A 15,901-nucleotide genomic window follows, 5' to 3' on the forward strand; every position below is an offset into this window, starting at 1 on the left:
AATACACATATACACTGCATATATGTATACAATATATAACATGGATCTATTTACACACAATATAGATAGATACACTATATTACCACAAGTATTGGTACGCCTGCCCTTACACGCACATGAACTTTAATGGCATCCCAGTCCTAGTCCATGGGGTTCAATACTGACTTGGCCCACCCTTTGGGAAGTCCGTCCACAAGGTTTAGTGTGTATGGGAATGTTTGACCATTCTTCCAGAAGTGCATTTGTGAGGTCCGGCCCCGATGTTGGACGAGAAGGCTTGGCTCGCAGTCTCCGTTCTAATTTATCCCAAAGGTGTTCTATGGGGTTGAGGTCTGGACTCTGTGCAAGCCAGTAAAGCTCCTCCACCCTAAAATCGCTCATTCAAGTCTTTATGGACCTTGCCTTGTGCACTGGTCCAAATCATTTGGTGGAGGGAGGAGGGAGCATGGTGTGGGGTTGTTATTCAGGGGTTGGGCTTGGCCCCTTAGTTCTAGTGAAGGGAACACTTAAGGCGTCAGCATATCAACACATTTTAGACATTTTCATGTTCCCAACTTTGGGGATGGCCCTTCCTATTCCAATATGACTGTGCACCAGTGAACAAAGCAAGGTCCATAAAGACATGGATAAGCAAGTTTGAGGTAGAGGAACTTGCCTGACCTCAACCCGATAGAACACCTTTGGGATGAATTAGAGAGAGGAGACTGCAAGCCAGGCCTTCTCATCCACATCAGTGCCTGACCTCACAAATGCGCTTCTGGAAGAATGAGCAAAAATTCCCATAGATACACTCCTAAACCTTGTGGACAGCCTTCCCAGAAGAGTTGAAGCTGTTATAGCTGCAAAGGGTGGGCCAACTCAATATTGAGCCATACAGACTAAAACTGGGATGCCGTTAAAGTTCACATAGAGAGATAGATAGATAGATAGATATAGAGATAGATAGATAGATATAGAGATAGATAGATAGATATAGAGATAGATAGATAGATATAGAGATAGATAGATAGATATAGAGATAGATAGATAGATATAGAGATAGATAGATAGATATAGAGATAGATAGATAGATATAGAGATAGATAGATAGATATAGAGATAGATAGATAGATATAGAGATAGATAGATAGATATAGAGATAGATAGATAGATATAGAGATAGATAGATAGATATAGAGATAGATAGATAGATATAGAGATAGATAGATAGATATAGAGATAGATAGATAGATATAGAGATAGATAGATAGATATAGAGATAGATAGATAGATATAGAGATAGATAGATAGATATAGAGATAGATAGATAGATATAGAGATAGATAGATAGATATAGAGATAGATAGATAGATATAGAGATAGATATAGAGATAGATAGATATAGAGATAGATAGATATAGAGATAGATAGATATAGAGATAGATAGATATAGAGATAGATAGATATAGAGATAGATAGATATAGAGATAGATAGATATAGAGATAGATAGATATAGAGATAGATAGATATAGAGAGAGATATCTAACACACACACGTCATGTCTGTTAGAGATGAGGGCTAGTTCACACTGTTTTGCAGCGATTTGAGCTGAAGAGCAGTGCAGCGGGGCAGTGCGATTCAGGTTGTCACATCAAAGTTTGTTTTAGGACAAAAAAAAAAAAAAATCTATTTTAAGTGTACACTGTGACACTTAATTCATATAACTGCACAGTGTGGTGTGTGGCTGTGCAGTTACATGGGGATTGAGCAAAGTAGACATGCTGCATTATGTCGCACCGCTCTGGAACACAGTGCAACATGGTGTTCTGGTCTGAAAATGATACATAGATAACTAATTTTTTTTCTGTGCATCATTGTAGTTACCTACAGTTTTCTATGCTGAAAAACGCAGGTAACTGCATCTAGTGCGAATTGGACATAGGTTGGTGAAAGCTGCAATGTATATGTGGCGGCTGACAAGTGGCAGGCTTGGACCGCCTGTTAGTTATGACTGCTACTGTGTAGATAGCGCCGGGACATGGTTAGGGTTTTGTTTTTGAACTGTTTATTTTCAGAGCGCAGTACAGCCCCTGCATATAGCCTATAAATAGCACAAACAAACGCACCACTGTTTGTCACTATATTATTGGATTAGTATCTGCGCCTGCAAAGGTTGCACACCCCGGGGAGCATTATATCCGCTACCTACCTCCTGCTCACAATAAGCATACACACAAACACATTATATATGTACACATCTAACACTTGCACACAGAGACAAAATTATTAGATATTTGTGTATGATCAGAGTTGATGTTTGCCTTACCTTAGCCAAGCCACCTTCTGCTATGCAGGGCAGACACATACACTATGAGCTGGTTAGATTTGCTGAAAACAAAACTTGATCAACCTGAAAATTGAGTATATAAATAAAATCTACACTCAGCTGAAGAAAATAAAACAGTAGGAGTGGCTTTACGAGGAAACACAAGGAAGGTGGATCTATCTGCTTTTATTTCATTAACCCCCACAGTGCAAACTCCTGTGTTTAGCCACTTGACCCCCCAGCCTTTTTACGGCACTTTTGTTTACATGTAAAAATCTGTATTTTTTGCTAGAAAATTAGTTAGAACCTCAAATTTTATATATATATAATATATATATATATATATATATATATATATATATATATATATATAAAAAAGCAGAGGCCCTAAAGAATAAAATGGCGGGTTTTGCAGTTTTTTTATGGCTCACGGTATTTGCGTAGCGGTTCTTCAAACGCAATTTTTTTGGCCAAGCTGCAGTCTTTTGAATTTTAATGCAAAAAAAAAAAAAAAAACACAATTTATAACCAAAATTTTTGGTAAAATATAAAAGAAATTAGGCCAGGTAAACAGATGCCAAACACGCTTTAAAATTTTGCACGCTTGTGCAACAGCGACAAAGCATACATTTTAAAGTGGGAGTCTGGCGACCATTCTTTTTTTTTTTTTTTTTTTAGGTCATTGAGACACTTTGCTAACCCCAAAATAATACTCACAGTTTGGGTGTAATATTTCTGCCTCTGTCTGTTTTCGTACTGAAAAATAACTTTAAAAATGTGATGCTGGCTGTTTCCATCTTGGTTGTGGGCATGTGAAGCCCACAAGCATTGTTTTTCTGGATGCGGTGAATGCTGTTCATTCACAGCTTGTTCACAAGCATGATCATTGTTCCCGCACTGAATCTTGGGAAGCCTGACACTAAGCTCCCAGGAGACAGTGCGGCGCCGGGGAAAGGCAATAAACAAGCCTACTCCCATGGGAGGAGAGACAGGAAGTGCCACAATAAAGTACAATATAAAGGTAATTACAGCGATAAAAAATTTTTTCGTGCAGCATTTGAACATCTATGCAATTAAATGAAGGGGGTAAGATTAAGTTAAAAATTTGAGTGGAACCCCGCTTTAATATCCATAGGTGAAGCTTTGAAGGCCTTTTGAGGTTATAGCTTTAGATTTAAACAGGAGGTCTGGCGATAGAATTACTGCCCATGATCTGACATTCATGGTGATACCTGACATGTGTAGGATGATCACTATTTGCATGCGTGCAGGACCGATGCGCGCGTTGCCTTTGTGCCTTTGTGCACGAGCATGGGGGGAAGGAGGACTTTAAAAATGTTTTTATTTATTTATTTTATTTTTACACTCTCACTTTAATCTTTTTTTTTTTTTTATCACTTTTATTGTTTACATCCCTTGTGACAGCAATAGGCATGTGACAGGTACTCTTTATGGAGAGATCTGGGGTCTATAAGAACCGAAATCCCTCCTCTGCCCTTCGGACCCCTTTCACATTGAGGCAGTTTTCAGGCGTTTTAGCGCTGGAAATAGCCTCTGAAAAGCACCTGAAAAACTGCCTCCCAGTGCTTTCACACTGGGGCAGTGCACTTGCGGGAAGTTAGAAAAAGTACTGCAAGCAGCACCTTTGGGGTGGGTTGGGAGTGCTGTAAATAGCGCTCCCAAAACACCCTTGCCCAATACAAGCACTTTGAAAGCACCGCAAAATGGGTCTTTCTTTTTTTTTAAGGTTACATGACCTTAAAAAAAACGGCCTGCTAGTGCCCGAAAAGCTCTGCAAAAGCGTCGCTAAAACGTAGCTAAAGCACCGCAAAAACGACCACCACTTTAGTGCTGTTTTAGCGGCACTTCAGTGTGAAAGGGGTCTAAAAGCGTTTGATCACACCAAGATCTGTGTTTTCGAATGCTTTTGATTTTTGAAAATGGCACTATTGACATCTGGGTAAACCGGAAATGATGTCAGGTCATTGCTGCCGGGTTACCATGGCCGAGAGCTGAACAAAGCCAGTCAGTACCAGCTGGTCACTCGGGTCTCCCGTTAAGATGGGGTATGGGTATCTTTTAGTGGTGCTCCAAATGGAAATTTTGGTGGCGAAACCAAAACGGAAAATGCAGGATGCACTTAGCTGAAACCTAAACCGAAAATGCCAGTTTTTAAAAAATATTTATATTTTTATATATAATTGTATTATATTCAACTGTTAATTAATAACATCAGTTTAAATTAATATGAATTTATTGTTGGCACCTTAGTGCAAGAAAAGCTCAAGAAAAATGCAGTCTGCAGTCTCTGACAATCTCTTGTATCATGTCATCAGTCTCTAACCATCTCTTATATCATGTCCTCAGTCTCTAACCATTTCTTGTATCATGTCCTCAGTCTCTAACCATCTCTTGTATCATGTCCTCAGTCTCTAACCATCTCTTGTATCATGTCCTCAGTCTCTAACCATCTCTTGTATCATATCTGCAATCTCTTACTTAAACTTTAAGACCCCTTTCACACTGGGGCATGTTGCAGGCACTATAGCATTAAAAATAGTGCCCGCAAACCGTCCTAAAACAGCTGCTCCATTCACTCCAGTGTGAAAGCCCGAGGGCTTTCACACTGGAGCGTTGCGCTGGCAGGGCATCAGAAAAAGTCCTGCCAGCAGCTTCTTTGGAGTGGTGAACTCACCACTCCTCCGCCCATCCTTCCCATTGAAATCAATGGGGCAGTGCTGACATACCGCCGGCAAAACGCCACTGCGGCGGCGTTTTGCGGGTGAATTTAACCCCTTTTCGGCCGCTAGCAAGGGTTAAAACCACCCTGCTAGCGGCCGAATAGCGCCGCTAAAACGATGGTAAAGTGGTGCTAAAAATAATGCCGCTTTACCCCTGATGCCCGGGCGCCGGCAGTGTGAAAGGGGTCTAAGTGTTTGTTGAGTCAAACATGGAAATCACTGGCAGCCCCTCTATTAGAGCTATGCATAGCATACTGTATAAGTCTTTTATAAAAACGAGGCATGTAAATACCGTTTTAGAACGATCTTTAGGCCAGTCACGTGACTCGCGGCTACTTTACATCTCTGATACATGGCTTCTGCAGGAGGAGCCGAGATCTCCTCAGCTGACGTCAGAGGATCTCACATAGCCGCTCAGCCCCTCCTGTAGTAGCCCTAGAAACCGGCCGAGAGTCATGTGACCAGCCTGAAGATCGCTCTAAAAAGATATTTGCATGTCTCGTTTTTGTAAAGACTTATACAGTGTGCTATGCCTATCTGTAATAGAGGGGTTGGCAGAGACTATGTCTCATTTTTAATAATAAGGCGGGGGGGAGGGGGGACTTAGACAGAGACACAGGCACGGAGCTGACAGGCAGGGAGGAGGGGGTGAGGGGAGAGAGGAGAGCAAAGCAGGGCTGCGGATGACGGAGGGATGTACGCTGACCACGGTGGTCAGGGCTCAACAGCCCTGAATATCCTGGTCAGTGCAGAAAGGGGGATACAGGAAGTTGCAGATTCAGCCAGGTTTTTTACCTTCTAGAGAGGGGCAGATAACACAGCACAAGCTATTGAATCTGCTTTAAGGGACCAGAATCTCTATTTTTTTATTTTGGGTTAACAAACACTTTAAACCAGGACTTTTATTCAGGGGGAATGTGGGGGAACGCAGTTCCGGCACCTCCAGCACTGAATGTATGTAATGGCAAGGGGTGCTGGAAGGTCTATGATGCTGACTGTTTTCGGGATCTATTTTTACATGGGGGTTTATGGTTGCTAGGGGGTGTCTTATGTTACTGAGGGGTCAATTGTTGCTGGGAGGGATCTACTGTTGAGGGAGAGGTCTATTGTTGCTTTCTTCTGGAAGATCTGTTGTTGCTGGGGTGGATCCATTGTTGTATTTTGTAAAGGGGGGGGAATTGTTGCTGGGGCCAAACATGCCAAACTGCAAAAGCCCTCCCCCCCAAGATATATGGGCATTATGTATCAGCAAAAATCCCCCCCGCAAAAACACTGAGCACTGTCTCAACTCCAGTCCTCAGGACCCACCAACAGGCCAGGTTTGCAAGATAGCTGAAATACATCACAGGTGATATCACTTGCTGCTCAGTAATTGCAGTATTCTAGTCTGCAACTCCCCCAAGGTAATACTTAAAATCTGGCCTGTTGGTGGGTCCCGAGGACTGGAGTTGAGAACCACTGCCTTAGACGCTCCCCAAATTCCCCCTTCCGACACAAATTCCCCCCCAATCTTCTTGTGCCCCCCCCCTCCTCACATGATACCACAGCGCCCAAGGCAGTTGCCCTCCTGCCCTCCCCTTGTCCCGGCCCTGACTGGGGGTATAATGTTGTGTGATGGATCTATAATTGCTGGGGGATATATTGTTGCTGGGGTGGGATCTATTGTTGCTAGGGTGGGATCTATTGTTGCTGGGGAGGGGGGGGGCTATTATTGCTGGGGGATCTATTGTTGCTGGGGTGGGGTTTTTTGTTGCTAGGGGTAGGTCTTTTGTTACTGGGTGGATCTGTTACTGCTGGGGGGGGGGATCTAATGTGCCTGGGATGGGAGTCTGTTGTTGCTGGCATCAGGGGATCTATTTTACTGCTTTTTTTGTTATCGTTAACAAATTGCATACAAATGACTTAACACCACAAAATAATACTTGGTACTGGGAGGTGGATAATGGATGGAACCAAGGGACGGTACTTGGAGGTGGGTAGTGGGGGGAGACAAGGGGTGGCTTAAAAGGGGGGAGTTCCTGCACCTATTATCTGAGAAAAAAAGCCCTGGTGCCATCTATTTTAAATATACTCTAAAAGTGAAAAAAAAGTCAGTTTACCAAAAACAGTACTCCATCTGCCCTTTCTTATAATACCATATAAAAACCAGGCAGCAAAGTAGCATAAACCAAAACAGTGTATCAATATTAATAAAATATACTAATAATAAACCCTCTACACAGTAAGTTTACATTATGATCGCACAGGACGCGTGCCGCATTCCCGTGCTATGCAATTTTGCAGCCCATTCATTTGAATAGGCTGTGAATTGCGCCAGGGCACACAAAAAGTAAAAAAAAAAAAAAACATGCTGCACTAAATCACATGGTCTTGTGACAACACATAGCTCCCAACTGTCCCTGATTTTGAGGGACTGTCCCTGATTTAGAACAATGTCCTTCTGACCTCCTTATTTGTCCCTCATTTTAGTCTGATCTATATAATTGTATATAAAATGCACTACAGTATTTACCTTTCAAAAAGTGTTTACCCAGTGCTAAAACTGTCATCCAATTTCTAAATTGCTGCATTTGTAAATATCAAAAGCCATTATTAAAGAATAGTAGTGTTAAAAAAAAACACTTGTGAGTTTAACTTATCTTTTCTTTTGTATTATTCTCCTTTAAGGTGGCGTGGCAGGGTGTGTGTCCTATGTCTACATATGTTTGCTGATAAGTGTCCATCGTTTCCTTCTCAAAAAGTTGGGTGTTATGGTAACATGCGATTTGATGCCTGCAAATGCACTGCGTTTGCAATCTGCGTTTTTGGGTGCTGTTAACATTACATTGGCACCCGCATGAAGATCGCAAGGGAAGTGCATTTTTTTTAAAGTGAAAAATTACATCTGTGAAAATTATCAGTGTTCATAAATCATCCTTCTATATTCTTTAACATCTTTAAAACGTTCCAAACATTAACATTGTGTTTGTTCACCACTTCAGTATAATTATCCACTCACTAGAAGTATGTGACCTTACTATTATTTCAGGTCTCATGTGCTTTTAGGGCCCTTTTCATCAGTTTTTGATGCGCTTTTGGTGTTTAACTGCTTCTCGTCCGGCCTATTGTAAAATGATGGCCGCACGGGTCATCCTGTTATCCTGGGAGAACATCATATGTCGTCCTCCCAGGATCATGTACTGGCCTTCTACCCAATCACAACAGATCACATAACAATTGTACATAATGAATGGCTTTGATTCATGCCATTCATTGCGTACTATTGTGTTGATCTCTGTGATTGGTTACAATGATCACATGGTACAGATGTGGCCAATCACAGCCCATCTGTATAATGTGAGTAGCTGTGGCTAATCACAGCTAATCACAATAGTAAACACTGAATGAATAGTTTACATTGAGAAAAAAATGGCCCCTTTCACACATACGGACCATTCATTTCATCAGTTCAGTCACATCAAAACAGATGAACTATTCATCTGTTTTTCATTAGTGATCATCAGTTTTCATTCGTTTTCCATCAGTGATCATCAGTTTTCATTCGTTTTTCATCAGTGATCATCAGTTTTTTTAATATGTTTTATCAGTGCTCGTCAGTTTTTCATCCGTGCTTGTCAGTTTTTCATCAGTTTTTTTTACATCCACTACTAATGCAAAAAATGGATGAAAACTGACCATTTGTCAATTACCATCTGTTTTTCATTCGATCTGTTTTTTTGACGGATGAAAAATAGAGCTTTTATCCATTCAAAAAAACAGATGTTGACAGAAGCGGATGAAAACGGATGCAAATGGATGATCATCCGTTGTCATCAGTTTTTCCATAGGAATGCATTGATGTCCGTTTTTCATCCGTCAATGTATGTGTGAAAGGGGCCTAAAATTCCCTGTTATAAGCAATTATAGTGTGTAAAAAAAAATCAAAAGAAAAAAAAACCTGATCCCCTCCCCAGAGTAGTACAGTGTTACTGTGTGTAAAAAAAAACAAACAAAAAATAAATTAAATTGTAAAAAAAAAAAAATAGTAAAAAAGAAATGTATTTTTCACAAAAATTGAAAAAAATTATTACTTTTTTTTTTTTTTGCATTCTGTCACCAGTCAGTGTCTTTGATCACTGCCACATCAGTGATCAAGGACACTGACTTTGGCATTGGTGACAGTATGTAAAAAAAATAATTAAAAATGGGGAAAATGAAAATGTGAAAAAAAAAAACATTTTTTTTTATTTCTTCATTTTCCAAAAAATTGTGCCAAAAAATTACAACTTCAAAAAACTCGCCATGTCTTTTACTAAATACCTTGGACTGTCTACTCTCCAAATGGGGTAATTTGTACTGTCCTGGCACTCTCGTGCCTCAAGAAATGGGATAGGCCGTCAGTACATCAGGTATTCCTACCTCTTGAAATTTTCCACATTTTGTCATGTTACAACCAAAAATGTAAATGTATTTTATTGGGATTTTATGTGATAGACCAACACAAAGTGGCACATAATTGTGGAAGGAAAATGATAAATGGTTTTCAAAAGTTTTTACAAATAAATAAATATGTGTATTCAGCCCCTTTAAGTCAATACTTTGTAGAACCACCTTTTGCTGCAATTACATTGCATTTTTGATGTTCTTTTCATTCATTTCAATGGGGAGGTGCTTGCACCAAAAATGCAGCATGCTCAACTCTCAAAAACATACTGCACTCGCAGCGCATTGGTGTGAAGAGTTCCATAAGATTTAACCGCTTCAGCCCCGGAAGAATTTACCCCCTTACTGACCAGAGCACTTTTTGCGATTCGGCACTGCGTCGCTTTAACTGACAATTGCGCGGTCGTGCGACGTGACTCCCAAACAAAATTGACGTCCTTTTTTTCCCACAAATAGAGCTTTCTTTTGGTGGTATTTGATCGCCTCTGCGCTATAAACAAAAAAATAGCGACAATTTTGCAAAAAACGCATTATTTTTTACTTTTTGCTATAATAAATAACCCCAAAAAATAATTAAAAAAACATTTTTTTTCCTCAGTTTAGGCCGATATGTACTCTTCTACATATTTTTGGTAAAAAAAAAATTGCAATAAGCGTTTATTGATTGGTTTGTGCGAAAGTTGTAGCGTTTACAAAATAGGGGATAGTTTTATGGCATTTTTTTAAAATAATTTTTTTTTACTAGTAATGGCGGCGATCAGCGATTTTTATTGTGACTGTGACATTATGGCGAACACATCGGACATTTTTGACACATATTTGGGACCATTGTCATTTATACAGCAATCAGTGCTATAAAAATGCACTGATTCCTGTGTAAATGACACTGGCAATGAAGGGGTTAACCACTAGGGGGCGGGGAGGAGTTAAGTCAGTACTAGGGAATGTTTTCTAATTGTAGGGGGGATGGGCTAGCTGTGACACGTCACTGATCTCTGCTCCCGATGACAGGGAGCAGAGATCAGTAACACTGTCACTAGGCAGAACGGGGAGATGCTTGTTTACATCAGCATCTCCCCATTCATCCTCTCCGTGAGGCGATCGCGGGTATCCCCGCAGCGATCAAGTCCACGGGACCCGCGACCCGACTCACGGAGCTCCCAGCCGGCGCACACGCAATGGCATGGCGGGGAATTCAATGGGACTTACATGTACGCCCAGTCGTGCCATTCTGCCGACGTACATCGGCGTGCGCCGGTCGGGAAGTGGTTAAAGGGATACAATTTTCATGCATTTTTGTTCTGCTTTTTAACCACTTCAGTAAAGGTCACTTTCACCCCCTTCCTGCCCAGACCAGTTTTCAGCGCTGTCACATTTTGAATGACAATTGCGCTGTCATGCAACACTGTAACATATGACATTTTTATCATTTTTTTCACAAAAATAGAGCTTTCTTTTGGTGGTATTTAATCACCACTGGGCTTTATATTTTTTTTGCTAAATAAATGTAAAACAATAATTTTGAAAAAAAAAGGTTTTTCTTCATTTCTGTTATAACATTTTGCAAATAAATAATCTTTCTTCATAATTTTAGGCCAACATGTATTCTGCTACATTTCTTTGGTGAAAATAACCCAAATCAGTGTATCTTATTAAGTCTGTAGGAAAGTAGGAAAGAGTCCACAAACTATGGTATATACTGTACAGAATACATGTTGACCTAAATTTATGAAGAAAGAAAGAAAGTTATAAAGAAATTCCTTTATGAAGAAAAAGCCCCTGGATTTTGGGGGGGGGGGGGGGACCACGCGCCATTTTATTTTTTTTGGCTTGGGGTACCCCTCAAAATCCATACCAGACTAAAGCGTCTGGTATGGTCTTGGGGGGCTGGACCCCATGCCGTTTTTTTTTATTTTTTATTTTGGCATGGGGTTTCCCTTCAAGATTCTCAGAGCACAAGTCGCTTGCCATAAGTTGGATCATGATGATCCGACTTGGATGCGACTTCCATTCAAATCAATGGGCTGAAAGTCGGATCAGTTAATATGGCTCTCATAGGAAACCATTGATTATGACATGTCATGTGACTTGTGCTCTGTAGTAATTGTATTTTGGTGTGAAAAACAGAGGAGGCAGAGAAACGCTAAATGTGCATTAACGCCAATGTCAAAAGCTACTAAAAGCGTGTTTTTACAGCAGCTTTTTCCTGGCGTCGGTACTGGCTTTGCAGCTCATTTTTCTTACGCCCTGTGTGCATGAGGACTTTAAATCTTATGGAACTCTTCACACCAATGTGCTGCAGGTGCGATATGTTTTTGAGAGTTCTGCATGCTGCATTTTTGGTGCATGTTTAAATAGCACCTCCCCATTGAAGTGAATGGAAAACATATAAAAAATGCACTGCAGGTTGCATTTTTGGTGTGCTTTTTGAGTCATATTTCCATGTTTCATAGGTGCATGATTGGAGTCAGGCAACCAGAAATTGCACAAGAAATGCATAAAAAAACACACCAAAAAAAGCAGTAAAAACGCATATGCATTTTTTTTTCTCAAAGGAGCAGTGTGAAAGGGCCTTTAGTGGGGTATGAACCTACTATTAGTTGGATTCTTCCTCCAATTCGCCCCCGTAACACCCACATTACGTTGTACCCAGACATAATGTATTTGTGTTGAAATGTCGCATTGGGAAGTGTGGCTGAGGGATAATATTAATATAATATAGAGGTATTACTATAGAGGGGTATGTGGGTGAGGGGTATTATTTTGGAGCAACTTGTGTGTAACTAGAGTTATATGTCAAGACAGCCCAAGTTTAAATAAAAATCTCGTTATAATATGGTAGCATTGGCACTTTTATTTTTGTTTAAACATTTATAGAATCAGCCTTTAAGAATTCTTTTTAGCCTTTCTCAGGTCTTCAGTTGCCTGTTTCAGCCATTGGCAGGTCCTCTGCTTGCTTTCCACCCAGCTGTAATAGGGCTTGTATCCAAAGTGTCTGAATGCCTTATCGGTGTCAGCATAGAATGTAGTATTCACTAACTTCAGGATTGGTACAGTTAAGAAGGGTTTCAGTTTCCAAAAAGGCTTCACAATGAATATTATTGAGTTGTAAATCATTATAATCAACCACATCTTCCAGTACGGCATGTATGACCCCATTTGTATATCAGGGTCAAATTCAGTGAACAGTTCCTGAACAAAGTCCTTTAGATGCCTAAACGGGGTGTCATCATATGCGTAGTATGCCTGTCCACCGAGAACATGTGGGTTCAGCTGCATCTGACGAGCGGCAAGCACATGCATCCAGGCCACGTTACCTGTAATTAAACCAAAAGATTCAGCCAAAAGCTCTAGTGACATTGGGATTACAAGAAAAAAATCTGTTTCAGAATGGCCAGCAGGGACCATGGAGTATAGATCTGAGCGTGATCGCTCCGTGCAGTGAACTCACAGGGTTCATAGCTGTTAGATCGCAGTTGGCTTCTGCTGCCATAGATGCTTAAGGGCTCATTCACACGAGCATCATTAGCCTTTGTTTAACCACTTCAGCCCCGGAAGAATTTACCCCCTTCCTGACCAGGCCATTTTTTGAGATACGGCACTGCGTCACTTTAACTGACAATTGCACGTGCGACGCCGTACCCAAACAAAATTGACTTCCTTTTTTTTCTCACAAATAGAGCTTTCTTTTGGTGGCATTTGATCACCTCTGCGGTTTTTATTTTTTGCACTATAAACAAAAAAAGTACAGACAATTTTGAAAAAAAACACAATATTTTTCACTTTTTGCTGTAATAAATATCCCCCAATTTTTTTTTTAAAAAGAAATTTCTTCATCAGTTTGGGCCAATATATACTCTTCTACATATTTTTGGTAAAAAAAAAAAAAAAAAATCGCAATAAGCGTTTATTGATTGGTTTGCGTAAAAGTTATAGCATCTTAAAACTATGGGAAAGATTTATGGCATTTTTATTATTATTATTATTTTTTTCTTACTAGTAATGGCGGTGATCTGTGATTTTTAGCGGTACTGCGACATTGCAGCAAACAGATTGGACACTTTTGACACATTTTTCAGAACAGTAATATTTATACAGCGATCAATGCTATAAATATGCACTGATTACTGTGTAAATATCACTGGCAGGGAAGGGGTTAACACTAGGGGGTGTCCAAGGGGTTAACACTAGGGGGCGATAACAGTAGGGGTTAAATGTGTTCCCTCGTGAGTGATTCTAACTGTATGGGGATGTGACTGACTGGGGGAGCAGACAGATTGGTTGTTCCTACTTAGAAGAAACAAACGATCTGTCTCCTGACAGAACAGGGATTTGTGTGTTTACACACACAAATCCCAGCTCTCACTCTCGTGCCCGCAATCACGGGTGGCTCATAGGGTTCCCCCGCCGCACAGCGGGCACGCGCATGTGCCTGTTATGGCTCTTAAAGGGGCCGACGTACCTATACGGCAGTTTGCGCAGCGGTGCCACTCTGCCGCCGTATATGTATGTGAGGAGGTCAGGAAGTGGTTAAGCTGCATTTAAGCAGTGTTTTTAACCTTTTCACTCCTGGAGCTGTTTTTGTGTTTTTTGCACACATGTTTAAAAAATCCTTTTAGGCCTGAAGAATACACAAAACTCCCAGACACCCTAGAGCAGTGATTTGGAAATACATTTCCCATGATGCTCAACTACATTGCAGAGTGCATGAGTATCATGGGAAATATAGTTCCAAAACATCTGGGGTGCCAAGGTTCGCCTTCACTGCCCTAGAGAATAAAATAGTGGTAGTTCCAATTTATTTATGTCAGATGCATGCGTTTATGTTTGTATGTTGGGGTGGGGTGGCCTCAAAAAAATGTTGGGAAGGGGTGATTTAATGTGCTTGGGTGTAACTTTATTTTTTTTGCTAAAAAAACGTTTTTTTTTCATCATATAGGGGACAAAAAGTCCCCTATGTGATTATTTTTAGGTGACAGGTTCTCTTTAATGAGACATGCAGGGTGTAAAAGACCCTGCATGTCTCCTCTGTGCGCCACTGAATGTTTTGCAATGCAGATCGCATTGCAAAACATTGCATTCCGGCTATGCAAGGTGGGGAAAGTGACAGGTGACCTGGAAGCAGGGCCGTCTTTCAGGCAGGGCAAAAGGGGCAGCTGCCCTGGGCCCTGCATTGTTGTGGAGTCCAAAGCAGCTGCCTCATACTAGCCACCTATCCTGGTTTAAATTCCCTTGTCCCTTGAAATTTTAGTCCTGTGCTGTGTCCTGATATCTCAGTGTTAAATGCTGCTACTAATGCTGCCCAGCTCTGCCCTATTGTTGTGTATGGATGACTCACCTCCAGACCGTGTTTACATGTAAATAACCGGCATTCATAAGTAAAAAGCCGCGGCATTTATATGTAAATAGCAGTGTCCGGCCGCATTGATATGTAAATAAAGGTGGCATTCTTATGCATATCATGCCCCCCCTGAGATCATATCCACCATCACCTATACTGAATGCTGCCCACTGCGGAGGGGCATGCTTGAAAGTCCTGCCTGCAACTGTGGTCATTAAGCCTAACATCAGCCTGTTCTGCAAAGGAAAGCAAATTGGTGGTGGGGGGGGAGGGTAGTGTGGGGTGTGCAGAGGTAGGCAGAGAATAAATTACAGTTTGGGGTGCACAGGTGAGCAAGGAGGGGATGTATAGAAGTAAGGAAGGTGGGTGCAAAGATGAGCAGAGGAGGCAGGTAGAGTTAAAGGGGGGGAGGGTTGGAGTGGAGAGGATGGGGGAGATTTGGGGGTGTAGAGGCACTGCTGTGTATCTGCTAAAGGGCAGCACATTTCTGTGGTGGCAGGGAAGCGATTTTGCATGTGTTCCCAACACACACAAATGTGAAAGCAGGCTACATGTCTCAGTTACATTGGTGGTCAGTGTAAATCTTCTCATTACATTGGGGCTTGGTGTAGAATCCTTTCATTCACACTAGTGGCCAGTGTGAATGTTCCCCTTACATTAGTAGTCAGTGTAAATCCCTCCTTACATTGGTGGTTACTGTGAATGCTTCTATTACATTAGTGGTCAGTGTAAACCCCTATTACATTGGTGGCCAGTGTTGAAACTCCTCTTTATATTGGTAGTCAGTAAAAAAAAACAGCATTGCTATTGATCACACCCTCCTCTCCCTCAGCACTGCCACTGATCCCCAGAGTTCTAGGATCCCTTGGAGTTTTCTGTCTATTGATAGGTCCGTTCACCACCCCAGTCCATGGTGTTCAGGCAGTGAGGAGATGGTGGGCTGTAACCTCTAGCAACCAGTGAGCAGTATTACTGTACAGTAATCTCTAGCAACCAATCAACAAGCAGAAATCATGTGCTTCTAGCAACCAGTGAGCAGTATTCCTGTACTGTAACCAGTTGCTATTTATTGCATGTCTCAGAGCAGGTGG

The 15,901-nt window shown here is 41.2% G+C and overlaps 1 protein-coding gene across 6 annotated transcripts in view; it reads right to left on the reverse strand.

The window, feature by feature from the left end:
- Positions 1-15,901, reverse strand: part of LOC141128985 (3 beta-hydroxysteroid dehydrogenase type 7-like) — a 178,320-nt gene that overhangs the window by 64,232 nt on the left and 98,187 nt on the right. For 3 of the 6 annotated variants that reach the window (XM_073616671.1, XM_073616672.1, XM_073616670.1), the window contains exon 7: positions 12,304-12,786. The exons of 1 other annotated variant lie outside the window; for it this stretch is intronic. In XM_073616671.1, coding sequence (XP_073472772.1) covers positions 12,356-12,786 — 431 coding nt within the window. In that variant the 3' untranslated portion in view covers positions 12,304-12,355. Of the gene's footprint in view, positions 1-2,306; positions 2,454-12,303; positions 12,787-15,901 lie in introns of those variants that run through there. 2 more of the 6 variants (XM_073616674.1, XM_073616668.1) reach the window with 1 other exon arrangement.

This window comes from Aquarana catesbeiana, linkage group LG02 (genome assembly GCF_042186555.1).
Source record: "Aquarana catesbeiana isolate 2022-GZ linkage group LG02, ASM4218655v1, whole genome shotgun sequence".
NCBI lineage: Eukaryota > Metazoa > Chordata > Amphibia > Anura > Ranidae > Aquarana > Aquarana catesbeiana.